Source organism: Neolamprologus multifasciatus, chromosome 14 (assembly GCF_963576455.1).
Source record: "Neolamprologus multifasciatus chromosome 14, fNeoMul1.2, whole genome shotgun sequence".
Lineage (NCBI taxonomy): Eukaryota > Metazoa > Chordata > Actinopteri > Cichliformes > Cichlidae > Neolamprologus > Neolamprologus multifasciatus.
The window spans coordinates 24,726,754-24,742,079 of NC_140452.1; the positions used below are offsets into that span (position 1 = coordinate 24,726,754).

Genomic DNA, 15,326 nt, shown 5'->3' on the forward strand with positions numbered 1-15,326 from the left:
CAAAGACAAACTGAATGACAGGGCAATGGGACTGGGAACACCGGAATTCAAAGACTAACATGGCCTTATACTTTCATCTATGTTATATATCTATAATACTTGAAACAAGTGTTTTTTGTTTGTTTGTTTTTTTAATTTTTGCCCCTACAAACCTTAGGGGCAAAGCTGTAGGTCGGAATTTCATATTATGACAAAACAGTCACTGCATTTAGAAGAAAGATGTGCTTGGTATCAGTAATGTGTAAATTATCAAACAATTTGTCCAACTTACTCAACATTGTCTAGTTCTCTAGCTCGCATCATTTTATAAAGAAATATTTAGGTGCAGTAACCATCAGTGAATTGTTTTTAGTTATATACAATTTTTAAAGGCAAGCAAACTTTTGGTATTAAATTTGGTATTTAGTATTTAAATTGTAAATAATATAAATGTGAAGCTTAAGTCAGCCCACTGCCCTTGTTTTATGTGTGAACAAAGCTTGGACTGCTTCCTAATGGCGCACTGATCTTATTATTTTTATTGGCAAGATAATAGCAGTCGGTGACTTTTTAGAATTACAACCACAATTCCAAAAAGAGTTGGTGTGCAGTGGAAAATGTAAATAAAAACAAAGTGTAATGATCTGAAAACCTCACATATTTTATCCTTAACGGAACATAGACAACATATCAAATGCTTGAACTAAGAAAATGGACCATTTTAAGAAAAAAAATGGGTCATGTTGAATTGATTTGTAGTGTTGCTCTCATTTCAAGGCCATCTTGATGGGTATATGCTATGCTATAACATATATGTGCCTTTCTGCACTGTTGCAGCCTTTCCTGATGTTCAAGCTGCCAATTCCATGCAAGCTAATTCTCCTTTCTACCACCAGAGATTCAGGCTTTTGAAGTGAGTGCTGGTCCCACTCCTCTTTATTCTGGAGGATACAATGTCCATGTTTTCCAGAAAAGAATTTCAAATTTCAACCTGTTCGACCACAGAGCAGTTTTCCACTAATTCCATTTTAAATTAGCTTTGGCCCAGAGAGGGTGATGGCATTCATATGTTCACATATGGCTTCTTCTTTACATGACAGAACTGTACCCTGAATTTCATGTATGGCACCCTGAACTATGTTCACAGACACTGATTTCTGGAACTGTTCCTGAGCCCATGCAGTGATTTCCATGCCTGGATTTAATGCTGTGCTGTCCGAAGACCTGAAGATCACGGGCATCCACTGTTGATTTTCAGCCTTGTTGCTTGCCCACAGTTTTCTCCAGATTCTGTGTACTATGAGATTTTCTGTATTTGCAGTTTTAAATTAAAGAACATGACTCTAAAATTTTTGTAGCTTTGTACATCTTTGCCCATCTTAACTTTTGACAAACTCTGGCTCTCTAAGATTTTTTATACCCAGTTAACCTAATTATTTGTCAAATGTTGCCCCACTTGTTTCTTTTTAACAGCCTTTTTGTCTCCCCCGTTCCATTTTTTGAGATGTGTTGTTGCCATCAAACTCAAATTAAGCTAATATTTTCCATAAAAGTCACAGTTTTAACATTTCACGTGTCTTCTATGTTCTGCTAAAAAAGCAGGAAATATGGGTTTATAGGATTTGTAAATCCCTGCAGTCTGTTGTTTATATTTTACTTTTTGAAATTGGAGTTGTGCTGTAATATTTCACTATAGAAGCAAACTGCTGTAATTGTATCAAAATGTATCAACACCGTAAGAACATTTTTAAATGTAGTCTTTTGCATCCATGACTGTTCAAATCATAAATCCTGTTTTGTTGTTCTACACTTTTAACTGGGTGAAGAGAAAGTGAATGATCCTTTTATAGACACCACTGTACTGCCCTGACACAGTGACACTATGTGGTGATAATGGGTATAGCAGGCAATAATTCCTATATTGCTCTTCTGTAAGAAGTTTAGCATTTGCAAGCAGAAAGATCCTTAAAACAGAGTACTATGGCCTCTGAACTGGAATATTAGAATCTAAGTTTTGGGGAAATATTTGTTGTCATAAAAGCTTTTCACATTTAGTCTCCAATTGAAGAGACTAAATAGATTGCATTTTAGTATCTGTTTCTGTCTGCGCTACATGCATGGACTGACATAACAAAACTATTTAAAGAGTTTTTGTTGGCTTGCTTCCTTCCACAATCTTCCATTATCTTAGGCAACACTTGTTTGTTAGTGTATTCTCACGCTAAAGAGAAATCTTATACATTTCTTGGGATCTCTCTTGATTTCACTGACAGACTGAAACACCACAAACAGCATTTTTCATTATGATGAAAATAAAAACAAATGGGTTTTTTTTTTTAGGATTGTTTATAGTTTATATTTAGAGTTTTCAGTTGAATTCAGAGCAAGTATGGTTATTACCGGAAGAGTCCTAGCTCAAGACCTGAAGAACAGGACACCGAGTACTGCAGTGGTGTAAACTTTTGCTGTTTTGAACATTTAGAATTTGTAGTATAGAGCAAGGGAATCATTCAGGCAAGTGAACAACTAGTAAGGATGAACTGAACATTGTCTCTTCAAAAACAATATTCGGTTCTTGTTCTCAGTAGGCCTCACTAATCCTATTGCTAAGAAATGTGTACGAAATCGAAGCTCGTGTCTTAGGTATGGCATTATTTGATCTGTTCACAGGGATCGGATAGCATACGCAGTTTTGCCCTCGACTTCATTTTCTCATATGTTCTTGCCTTACTGCTTCCCTCCCACAATTCAAAGGACTTCAGCTTGCATTAGTAGATGAAAACAATTAACTCAGTGAAGAGGAAATAAAATACAAAACCCCTTTTTTTATAAGCTTAAATCACTTCTCTCATTCAAAGTTGTTTTTTTCTCACCTCACCACTCTGCAATCGCACAAAGGCTTGCGAGGAATAAAAACAAATAAAATACTGTATAATGTGAAATGACACCAAAATGCTAAAATATCACCCCACTGAAAAATAAAACTGTACAACTGTTCACTGGCCTTGATTTCTTTTTGTATTTCAAAGGGTGATATGAGACCAATAAAAAGAAAGACTCCTGTGTTATGAAGGCCACTTTCTGCTGTGCAGTGGTAAGTAGTACAGCATTGCTAGAGGAGAAGGTGTCTCTAAACCTGCATAATAAATGTTTCACTTATATATTTCATATCATGCCACCAAAAGGCACCAGAGATTTGAAAATCTCAAAATCCTTGTACCACCAGGGATGTAAGAACAAAAAGTGACAGTTTTTTCCCTATAGGCTTTTTTTTTTTTTTTTTAACACAGCACCCATTAAAGGAGCAGGAGGCCAACACTGTTTGACAATGATGGCCTTGGACTGACACATAACATAACTTTAGGGGGAAACCAGCTGAAATAGTTAGATGGACTTTAACTCTTTTATAGGAGGCTTTGTAACTTCATCTTTATTAAATAATAAAGAAATAAAGTCAGATCTCCATCCACACTACTGCGCAAAACTCTTTTCTTTATATGTTTAAATACAGTATAAATGTTTTGCCGTACTGAGCAGCATGGTGTTTCTGTGGTACCACTATTGCCTCTCAGTACAAATATCCTGGATTCAAATCCAGTCTGGGTTCTTTCATTGTGGAATTTGTATGTTCTCTGCCTGTCTGCAAATCTTGTCTCCAGGTACTCTGGCTTCCTACCTACAGTCTAAAGACATGCGTGGGGTTGATTATCATAAATTTATAGCCAATCCTAACTCCACACTGTAGGTGTGAAAGTGAATGGTTGACAACCTTTCCAGGCTGTACACTGGCTTTCACCCCATGACAAATGGGACAGGCTTCAGTCAGTCGTGGTCTATTCCCTATTACAAAAAGATAATTATCCACTCTGGTAAACCATTATTACACTTTGGCGTTAAAGAAATCAAAGACAAAAAAAACAACCTTTTTTTGAGTTCACACTGATAGACTGACTGCCTTTGATCACCAACTTTTAAACAGTCCTCAATTTTGGGTGGTGTGGTTGAAAGTTAATGATACCATCATGCAAGTGGCAGAGTATGAGGAGACATGTTCCTGTTTTATACAACACTTCTTTTTTTTAATTATTCATCACATGATCATTAATACTAACTGAATGACTTCAAACCTTTTCTTCCAAAAGTGATCCAGAAACAAGCACTGGTCAGCTAAATCTTTTAGTTAAGCTGGACAGGAACTGGCATTGTTTTCTTTTACTGTGAGACAAATAGCCACAAAGCTGACCAGTAACTAGAGCGCTGTGATAATTTTGTGCCATTCAAAAGAAAGAAGAAGAAAATAACAAAATCAGCCGACAAGTTTGAGTTTGTCACTTGAGACTGCAGCAGAGACTAAATTTGTGTATGAACTTTTGGCTCAAATGTAAAGCATAATATCTTTAAGCATTTTAATGCATGCTGGTACAGTGATGTAGCATGTACCCCATAATTAGTTGTAAAAGTAGAAAAAAGACCCTGCAGTACTTGCAGGAGCTTTAGAAAAAATCTTTTAATAACCGTGAAAACAAACCGTGAATTTCATTACCATTAAATTCATATGGTAATGATATGAATATATGTTCATATGTTGTTAAAGCAGACCAACATGTGGTCTTGTAGCTAATAGCCACATGGCAAGAAATCATTTAGAATGATGAAATCATTTGATTCCTGACTGACCGCTGACCTTGCAGCATTTGCACCACACCTAATGGTGCAGTGCAATGCACGTGTTGCACTTATTGCTGTATTCCACCACAATGGAACGGTTTACCACAACAGTAAAGAGGGGAAAGTGTTTTTTGCTTAGAGAATTCTGATAACTCAGAATTGTGAACAGTGTGAGTGCAGATGTTTTATTGACAGTGCTAGCACTACACATGCAGTGTGCATTTTATATTTTTGTAGCGGTAATTTTTGGTAAAGTGCATGACTTAATTGTGAAATATACACGCTACTTGTTAAATGGACAACATACTTGTTAAAAAACTTCAAACACAGAAAATGGTCTCACTGTTCAAAAAAAAAAAGCAAAGAAAATATTTCCTCCCAAACTGTCAATAATATTATGTGTGCATAGAGTTTACAGTAAATAATGCAACACAGTCTGTTTCGTCATCAGCATCCAGAACACGAAACGTGTGGTGTCAACACCACACAATATCGAAATGCGAAGGCAACTGCACGAAAGCCGCAAAAAAGAACCAACAAACTGTGAATTTAGAGGAACTCTGACACCACAATAGGCACGAAGTGTGATGCACAGAGGTCAGGGTGGCTCTAGGTGCCAAGCATGTATGAAATAAACCGTATTTCTTCTAACTTGGGAAGCATGTGCATGGGTGTGTGTCTTAGGATGCCTGGTCATGTGTATGTTTTGAGTCAGAAGTGGGGATGGGGGTGGGGACACTTGATGTGTCTGTGGGCGTAAACATCACCTGGGTGATTCCAGCACATTGAGACAGGACGATATAAAGCCACTCAGGTACAGATCAGCAAGCACAAGAGAGGGACACGCCTAAACTGTCCCAATCAGCTGGAAGCAAGAAAGACAGAGACGAAACTGACTTTTCGACGTGAAGTTTTCACTTCGGTGAGTTTGGCTTCAGGTCTTTTATTTTTAAAGTATGAATTTTCACATGTACATTTTTACTTCAAGGAAGTTTAACAAGGTTACTTCACTCGTGACCTGTTTTTGGTTTGTTTCTACCACAGCAATGTACATATTAGACGAAAAACATACATAACATACCAGTCGTGATTTTTTTATGGGTAGCTTTAAGAAAGTGTTTTTGCTACAGCATTTCAGTCACAGCAAGAATTGCTCAATCCAAAAAAAATCCATGAACTAAATTTTCACTACAGAAAAAATTAAATACAGAAATGTACATGTACTGCTTTACAAACATGAATTACATTTAAACTTTGAATATACTAAACTTCTAATATACTATGCTTTAAATGTTAAACTTTGAGCAGTTTTAATGTACATTTACAGCTATGAGGACGCATATCAAGAGTTCTCTTCTATGTCACGTTTTCAATTGTGATTCTACCTGTTTTTTTGTACTTATCATATCTGCAATTAAAAAGCTTATATAATTGGAAATTACTTCAGCACATATCTTGTTACAGCATGACAACATGGTGACCTAATGATTAGGTGTAAAATGACTAGGTTTGCTTCTAAAAGCATTAAAGCTTGCCAACAAGCAACAACGTGTAATTATCAGGTTTCTTTTGGCAAAATGTCACGATTTGAGCTTTGAGGACTGCAAACAAAAAAATAAACTCGCTGTGCTTTTTTGTCCTACTTCACACTTGCTAACAAGCACAGCATGATCCAAATGGCTGTTTGAATGGCTTGGCAAGAACAGAGGCCATACTTATTTGGAAACCTCTGCACAGCCAACACTGCCAGCTACCATCCATCAAGCACCAGACTTATGAGAGAACTAAAAGCTTGAATAAAGTCAAAGATTGTTATGCCTGTGAGCTGTTCCCCTTCTGGCTGGGTTTGCTCAAATTATTTTAATGCCACGTTAAGTTATGCTACATTGAAACTCAGCAAACAAAGATGATCCTTGTGTTTAGACACTTGCGTAGGACCAAAGTTCCCGAATTATTTGGTTTATTTGGAACACTTACATGTTATGCTTCAGTGGAAACTTTTGTTTCTCATTAATGTCAGGACTCCACTGCAGCGCTGCATTTAGGATTACAGGCATTCAGTGATGATTAAATTTACTGTGGGACAGGGAAGCTTGGAATATTTGAGGCTGTGCATAGGGAGTTTACAGTGAGACTCAGCTAATCATGCGGCAAGGAGTAAAATCTTTCAACAGGGTATCAAAAAGTAGAAAATGCCCTGAAATAAAATATAAAATCTGCCTCTTAAAGTTCAAGAATCATTGTTTTTTCATTTACAATTATGTTATTTCATTGTTTTTTATGTTTCAAATTGAATATAGAACTCAAATTGTGTGCTTTTTGTCAATATTAAGGAAACTAAGCGATTATTAGTCAGTTTTATATTCTTCTTTATTATAACGAGTGCAGAGCATATTTCTTTTTCTCAATATTTTTTTGTCATTATCATAGCATCTTTGGTCTAGAGACTGTTTAATGATTTGCTATTACGTATTTACGTGTTGTGCATATCCACGTTACATCATTTCCTATTTTATTGTATTTTAGGCTGCTGGCTTGTGAAACAAAAAACAAAATGTGTGGATCCATAGGCACAAGAATCAGGAAGTATCTGGATGAAAGAAGAAATCACAGGACCAGGCTAGTGACCAAAGATGGCCGCTGCAACATTGAATATGGAAACGTCAAGTACAGCAAACACTTTGCCTTCCTGGCAGATTTCTGGACCACCTTGGTGGAGGCCCGATGGCGGTTCGTTTTCTTCAATTTCACTGCAACTCACACCCTCACCTGGTTCATTTTCGGTCTGCTGTGGTACTGGATTGTGCGTAATAATGGAGATCTGACCTGGCAAAACCCCTCACCAGATCACACTCCATGTGTTTGGGGTGTTGCAGGACTCACCACAGCATATCTCTACTCCCTTGAAACACAGACCACTATTGGGTATGGCGTACGAGCACTCACACCTCACTGCCCGGGTGCTGTTGCTCTTGTCACTATCCAGTCAGTCCTCGGAGCAATTATTAATTGCTTCATGTGTGGTCTTATAATGGCCAAGATCTCTTTACCTAAAAAGAGAGCTAAAACCATCTCATTTAGTCCAATGGCTGTGATTAGCCCCAGAAATGACTATCTTTGCCTTTCAATCAGAGTTGCCAACCTACGTAAGAGTCTGATGATTGGCAGCCAGATCTACGGTAAGCTCCTGAGAACGACAACCACACAAGATGGAGAGACGATAATCATGGATCAGGTGAACATTGATTTTATGGTGGATGCTGGGAAGGACAACCTCTTCTTTATTTGTCCTCTCACTCTCCATCACATAATCGACAAAAGCAGCCCCTTCTTTGAGGTCGCAGTTGACACACTCCACAATCAAGACTTTGAGCTGGTCGTCTTCCTGGACGGCACAGCGGAGTCCACAAGTGCTTCTTGTCAAGTGCGGACCTCCTATATTCCTCGGGAAATTATGTGGGGCTACAGCTTCTTGCCCATCATCTCAAGGAGCAGGGATAACAAATACAGAGTCGATTTCTCCAACTTCTCCAAAGTGGTGCCAGTAGCCACTGCACACTGCGCCTATTGTTTCCACAATATCAAGGGTCATCATCACCACTCCAGAGAAGGACAAGACAATCCCGGCTTTGAGGTGATAGAAATCACTGAGTCCCAAGATGCCACCAAAATGTAAGAGGTGGAAAGCAACACAAATAGAAATGGCAGCCCACTGTGTAGCATTTAGATATGAAGTAAAGAAATCTGCTTACTTGCACTTCTTTTGTGTGTGTGTGTGTATGTGTGTGTGTGTGTGTGTTTTTAAGCCACCATCAATTCCATAACATTATTGTGAACTATTTAGATATAAAACCACACCTGCCACTGTCTGCTGACCATAAGCCTGTTTTCAAAAAGGGAGGCCTGGTTATACAACACGCTTCAATGCAGGAACAAAGTATGCTCCTGCTTTAAATGAAGAAAAGCTCTTCTGTTTTACCACTTGCCTCACCTCAGGTTCATAGAGCATGGACATGAAGAAAAACAAACCAATGTATAAAACTGTATTTAACCCTCACAATGCAGTTGAAGAAGCAATGTTGTTGCCTTTGGTGAGAAAACACCAAAGTTGAAGTTTTCTTTAAGTACTGCCATAGCGTGTAGAAGAATTGACACATGAACTTGAAACACTGGAATATTCTTAATTGGAATTAAGAACTGGATTATTCTTATTCTTATTCAGATTCTGAGGTACAGGCAAATGGTTGGGTACTGGCGCAAGTCTTTTCAACACTAGTTTATATAGTTTCGTGTCTGTTCTGTTTGTTTGTTTCTTTGTATATTTTAAATGAAGAGAACAAAGTTGGTAGGAAACAAGCGTGCAGCACTGAGTACAGTATGCATTTGTGTTTGTAAAGTCTTTTTGTATTCTCTCTCAGGGAGAAAATGTTGATATTAATAAAAAAAATAAATTCACCCCAAATACAGTGTTTGTGCCATTTTACTGTTTCTACTGTCCATCTGAAGGAATCAAAGCTCCTTACAAGGACTTGTGATCACAAAAGGTCAAAGCATATACTGTGACTGGTGCCAACCTCTACTGTGGCTGTTTTAGCTGTACACAGTGTAAGGTTGTGACATCAAACAGGAAGGGAAAGACAAACTAGCGTAAGAATTCACGAGATGACAGCTGGGAGCTTACAAAACCATTATTTAGATTTCAGGGTCAGAACATGAAACCAAAATTCACTATTTGGAGAAACAGCACCACATACAGTTCATTATTAAGGTAGACCCAAGAGCAGCTCTCTGTTCGCAGGCATATGCTCTCATGTAAAAGTCTGACCACAATGTTGCAAATCAATAGGTGAAATTACTAGAAAAAAATAAAGATGGTACATGCTCCAGAATGATATTTCAATTTAAAAAAACAAAAAAATGTCTGTGATGGCGATCAGAGATGGGCAGTAACACATAACGAGTAAAGTAAGGGATTACTATTGCAAAAACGGTAATTAGATTACTGTTACTTTCCCGTAGGCACGCTGCCTTACTGAAACCGTGATTTTTTTGCGAGAGTTTCTCATGACAATGACGTAAGCGAGCGCTACGTTTGTGGCAACAGCTATGTGCAGATCAACAATGGATAATATATCGAGTGCGGGAGAGAGTATGAGCGTGCAGCGTTTAAAGCGTGGAAGTACTGACCTTACTTTGAGTTTGATTCCGTAAAAAGCGACAAAAACATTAACGTCCGCTGTTCACTGCGTGGGAAGAAAACTTCTTTTTACTTCAGAGCAAGCACCGAGTACGCTACCACGGAATGGGAAATTCACAGACAAACTCGCAGATTCTTCCACTGACCGCTGCGGCACACCTGCAACAGGGCAAACATCCGCCTGCTATACAGGTGAAAATAGAGCAACAGGACCACTGAGTCTTTGATTTTATTTATTTTCTGCTGTGTTTCACTTGCATTTATTTGAAAAATATTTTATTTTATGTGCTGGAATGTGCAGAAAATAGGTTTAAATGTTAAACAAATTTCTTCCAGTCAGAGAATGTTGCGTATAATTTAATTTTTGCTTGATGCATAAAGTTAAAAGATTAAAACAAATAAAACAAGTTTTAAAAAGAGACTGTTCCGTTTGATTACATTTTATATGATGGATTATGCAGAAAAAGTAGAATTGGGCTGAAAGATCTATCGCTTTATTACCTTTTCAGGTTGTAAATCATGTTTTTAAAAAGTAACTAAGTAATTAATTACTTTTGAAAATAAGTAATCAGTAAAGTAACAGGATTACTTTTTGGGGGAGGTAATCATTACTTTTTTCAAGTAACTTGACCAACACTGATGGCGATTCTCTTTTCCTGTTATAATAATAATAATGGATTGTATTTATATACAATCTTTTCTAGGCACTCAAAGCACTTTACAATTCCACTTTTCCTTCACTCTCATATTCACACACTGATGGAGGCAAGCTACAGTTGTAGCCACAGCTGCCCTGGGGCAGACTGACAGAAGCGAGGCTGCCATATCGCACCATCGGTCCCTCTGGCCAACACCAGTAGGCTGTAGGTGAAGCGTCTTGCCCAAGGACACAACGACCAGGACAAAGAGAGCAGGGGGATCGAAACGGCAACCTTCCGGTTACAGATGAGCTTTCCAATCCCCTGAGCCACGGTCGCCTCCATTATATGCATTTTAGCCAGTATGCTCCCACATAGCTGCTGTTTGACACAGACAGCATGCACAGATGCTATTTAACTGCCAAAAACATTATTTTAGGCTGCCTTCAGAAAACCCATGAAGACACATAGAAGTCTCACACTGCTCTGACCTAATTAAAACTAAGGGGTTTTGCATCTGCACACATAAATGATTAGATTTCACCATGACAAACAAATATAACACATTAACTTTGACCTATAGGAAGAAATGTGTGTAAATAGTTGCAATTCTCAGTGCATCTTTCAAGAGGATGAACAAGGGACATGAAACTCAGATGCATCTCTACAAAATATATAAAAAAAAATTCAAACTCAAAACGGAGATGTATTATGTAATTATGCAAGCTACTGTCAATATTACACTACTGTGCTTTTAGAGATGCGGTTTCTTTGAGTCTTTGTTTTTATTAGCACTCACTTTTTAGTGAAACCACAAAAAGGCAACAGGGCATTAATTGAGAGGTAAAAATATTTATTTTGTCACATTTTCCTATACAAAAGCCCTTTTTCAAAAGGTATTACTTCATACATTGCAGGAATGACAATAATAACAATAATACATTGGTTAATTGTAAAACATACACAATATATATATATATATATATATATATATATATATATATACATATTTGATATCCAAAATACATTGCATATATGAAGTAGCAGAGATCCCTTTTCATTGATAATGCTTGTGAAACATGAATAGTCAGGGTGAATTAGAATAATTTCTTTATACTACAAATCATATTCTCCTTTCAATTTGCTCACTGAATGTTATAAATCGTCAAAAGAAATTAATCGTGGATAATAATACTGTTAGTATTATTTTGCATAAAATACCTGAAACTCTGTCATTTGGCAAGAAAAGTGATTGGCAATGGAAACAAGGCATCATGATCACACGTTGCATATATAGTAAAGGAATCCCCGGCCATCGGGTTATCATTCAAGCGGCATTCATGGTTTTGGGAATACACAAAAATATGGTTTACACCTAATGGCACTTAGGATTTTATAACTAACTTGAGAAATAATAACAATAAAGAGAAACCAAAAAAAAACCCCAAAAAGGTAAAATGTATTGCCCAAATGTACAGATATAAAAACGCTTAAAAGGCTTAACAAACCACCTAGCAGAAATGGACTTAAAAGTTTTGCATTTTTGACCGAGGTCAACTCGTGTATTAATTTTCTTGACTTTTTTAATACTGTGTTACATATGAAAATAACTCTGCATAATTTATACAGTAAGTTGCTTTAATGCCTAGTTGACTGATGCTTATAAAATAATAAAAAATAGGTCTGACAAACGCACAGCGCTTGCGAATCTGAGGATTTCTTTGCTTCGTCTCGTCATACTTTATCGGATTTGTTCTTTGATAAAGTTCCCAGGTAATTTATATTCAAGTGTCCATTCTCAGTTACGCTAAAGGAATACTTCCGATATTAACAGCTTTGAACACCTGAAGATGGATATGTCTTCTTACATTGTGGTAATGAAATCCTGACTTGAGATTCATGTGCATTTAGCTGGGCTTTACGATCAGTGAGAAACTAACATTCAGACACACATGTTACTCTCAAATTAGGATCCAGCCCTGGTGAAAAAAAAAAAAAAAAATGCAACTTAACTGTCTATTAACATGACTTGATGCATAGCCACATCTACTGTGCTGACCTATATGGTCGTGACTGGCCTACAAAGAGTAAAGAGACACCACGGCAGCTTTTACTGTCAGAGTCCATTTCAAAGTCCAAAATTGTCAGATTTGTGGTGTGATAATTCATTGCGTGCACTTTAAGATGAAGTGCTGTCTCATCTTTAATGAATAGACAAAATATGGTAAAAAAAAAATACAAAATCAGCAGTTAAAGCATGGCAGGATTTTCAGGACAGCACATATTCAAAATAGAAGAACATTTAAGACAATTTTGGATAGAAAATAAATAGCCACCAAATGGCAGTTGATAACATCTACACGTCAACATGACCACATCTGCAAAAAGGCACGTTCGTGTTCTATATCCATGATCTCAAGTGTGAAGGAATTACTTTTTTTTCATCAAACGTTTAAAAATAAAAATGAATACTTCTGACAAATTTAGATTTTTGCCAAAGGGTATCCCTTTTTTAAAAAAATTCACAAACCAGAAGACATTCACATTAATACTGACACGGTCGAGCGACAACACATCTGGAAATGGCACGGTTGAAAAATGCGAAGACTCTGCAAACATTTAATAGCCTAATGTGTGGCCCCGAGTGAAAACATCTGACCTACGTTGAATTATTGTAACAAATTACTGCAATTATATCTTGACTCAGCTTTCCTGGCACAATCGAGTCAACACTTAGCCTAGCTCAAACGCCGCAAACAACTCACAAGAAAACATTTTAAGCAACTGAATTGACCCAAATCAGCAAAAACATACAGCGCTTCCCTCTTAACTGCATTCAACTCTTCTCTAGCCTTCCAGTTTGGAGGATAAGTTAAATGGCATAGTGAATGGCATATTCCAGTTGCCAAATTTTATTCAGTGCTGAGAAAAGTCCACCTCAATGAGAGCTCCTTCTTGTCCAGCGAATTCCAGAAGACTCTCCACATACACACACACACAAAAACATGCAGATTAACAGAACAAAAAAAACATAGACAGTCAAAACAAAAGGTTAGATGTAGTGGGAATAAGAAATCCTGTCAAGGCTTTAGATGAATGAAAAGGCAGATGCTTTACAGGACAAGGTACATACTGAGAAGGATGCTTTTTGAGACCCATAAGTAATAGGCCCATGTCTGGTACTGTAAAGGGAAGATGAGGCAGACAGACTTGCGGATTATCTTCTGTCTTCAGGCTTTGGTTTAGGAAGCTTCTTGAACACCCACTTGCAGCTACTGTAGGTGCAGCTTTCAGGAGGAAGGAAAAGGCACATGAAACTCAGATAAATGTCCATAAATCATAAAAAATAAAAATAAAAACTTGGTAGTCATTTAAAGGTAAGTAGTATTCCATTTTTTGGACCTTAATATCCAGTTGTTTATATAATCATACAAAAAAAATCCTTTAGTTTAATCATCCTTCATTTTGGATCAAATTTCTTCAGAGGACAAAATACCTCTGTCAGTTCAGTCTTCATTGGTTTGGCGTCATTGAGAGTGCATGTCAGCAAATGATGTGGGCCAGGGGAGGTTCAAGGGGTGGTGGATGATTAGAAAGGGTGGTTTTAATAATAACTACCCAGGTGGGATGGCACATGCGTGTTAGGATGGCGAGGAACATTTGGGTTGGGGTAGAGGCCTGCAGTGGGCGAGCTCCAGTACTGAGCAGTGGGTCCAAAGAAATTGGAGGAGGTGACTGGCATGGATGGAGGGTGCGGGGATACAAAGTTGACCTTCTGCTGGTGGGTGTGGTAGGAAGGCACATAGGCTAGGTCCGAGGGGTATTTGTACATAGAAGACTCGGTCGGGTGCGGTTGCAGCGCCTGAGCGATGCCATGGAAGTCGAACTTGTAGGCATAGCGTTTGCCGTGCACTTTGGTCATGATGTTTTTGTCATAGTAGTAGCGCAGTGCACGGCTCAGCTTATCATAGTTCATGTTGGGCTTGCTCTTGCGCTCACCCCAGCGTCGCGCCACCTCATCTGGATCTGTCATCTTGAACTCGCCATTGGTGCCCTCCCAAGTGATGCAGCCCGCATTGGCACTGTCAGACAAGAGCTCCAGGAGGAACTGCCACAGCTGGATCTGACCTGAGCCTATTGGACAACACAAGAGCAAACGTTCAGGCATGGTTGCTTTCTCATCCATCTGGAAGCACAGTTAGATACTAACATTGCTGTTCAAAGGTTTTGGAGAAAGTGTGTTTTTACAGCTGCTGAATTGAAAACCTGGTTATGGTGAGAGACTTACCTGGGTTGGCTAAACGACTACTGGTGGGACCCAGAACCTGGTAAGGGTCTGTGGGCAAAAGGAGAGCTTTATGAGTCATCACAACTAGTATTATGGCAATTAGTGTTGTGCGATACTGCAGATTCTTTGGGTTATCTCCAAAATTTACTTGGTATCAAGTAAAACCAAGTAAATACAGGGCCAGTACTGCTGATACCATTACCCATACCATAAATTATGTTTCATGATTTATGAAATGACTCATCATTAATTTGCAAATTCTAAACACATTTTAATGACAAATAAATCATTATGATATTTACTTTCCACAATTATTAGTTGATACAATAAAATACACCTTTCAACTTCAAATAATTGTCATAGTGCATGACACACTGAACTTAGTATGTAGATACTCTAAAGTATCTATCCTATCATGCTAGTATCCATAACAATGAATCGACCATTCAAATAGGTGGATTTGGATGAATCGATACAATTTCACTTTTTATAGCTTTTTTTCATGGCATTACATTTGAAATGAAGTAAACACAACTAACAGCAACACTGACAAAAA

At 37.8% G+C, this 15,326-nt stretch overlaps 1 protein-coding gene and 1 pseudogene across 7 annotated transcripts in view; one reads left to right on the forward strand and one right to left on the reverse strand.

Annotated features, from left to right (window-relative positions):
• The first annotated feature begins 5,373 nt into the window (after positions 1–5,373).
• LOC146504141 (ATP-sensitive inward rectifier potassium channel 1 pseudogene) lies at positions 5,374–9,125 on the forward strand (annotated as a pseudogene). The gene is made up of 2 exons (XR_014868683.1): positions 5,374–5,569; positions 7,174–9,125. The product of XR_014868683.1 is annotated as an ATP-sensitive inward rectifier potassium channel 1 pseudogene (transcript).
• Positions 9,126–11,318: 2,193 nt separating this feature from the next.
• fli1 (Fli-1 proto-oncogene, ETS transcription factor) overlaps positions 11,319–15,326 on the reverse strand; it is a 32,439-nt gene continuing 28,431 nt past the window's right edge. For all 6 annotated transcript variants that reach the window (XM_085130714.1, XM_085130711.1, XM_085130710.1 and 3 more), the window contains 2 exons: positions 14,771–14,818; positions 11,319–14,616 (listed from right to left, as the gene is read on the reverse strand). In XM_085130714.1, the coding sequence (XP_084986840.1) occupies positions 14,087–14,616; positions 14,771–14,818 (578 nt within the window). In that variant the 3' untranslated portion in view covers positions 11,319–14,086. The remainder of the gene's footprint in view (positions 14,617–14,770; positions 14,819–15,326) is intronic.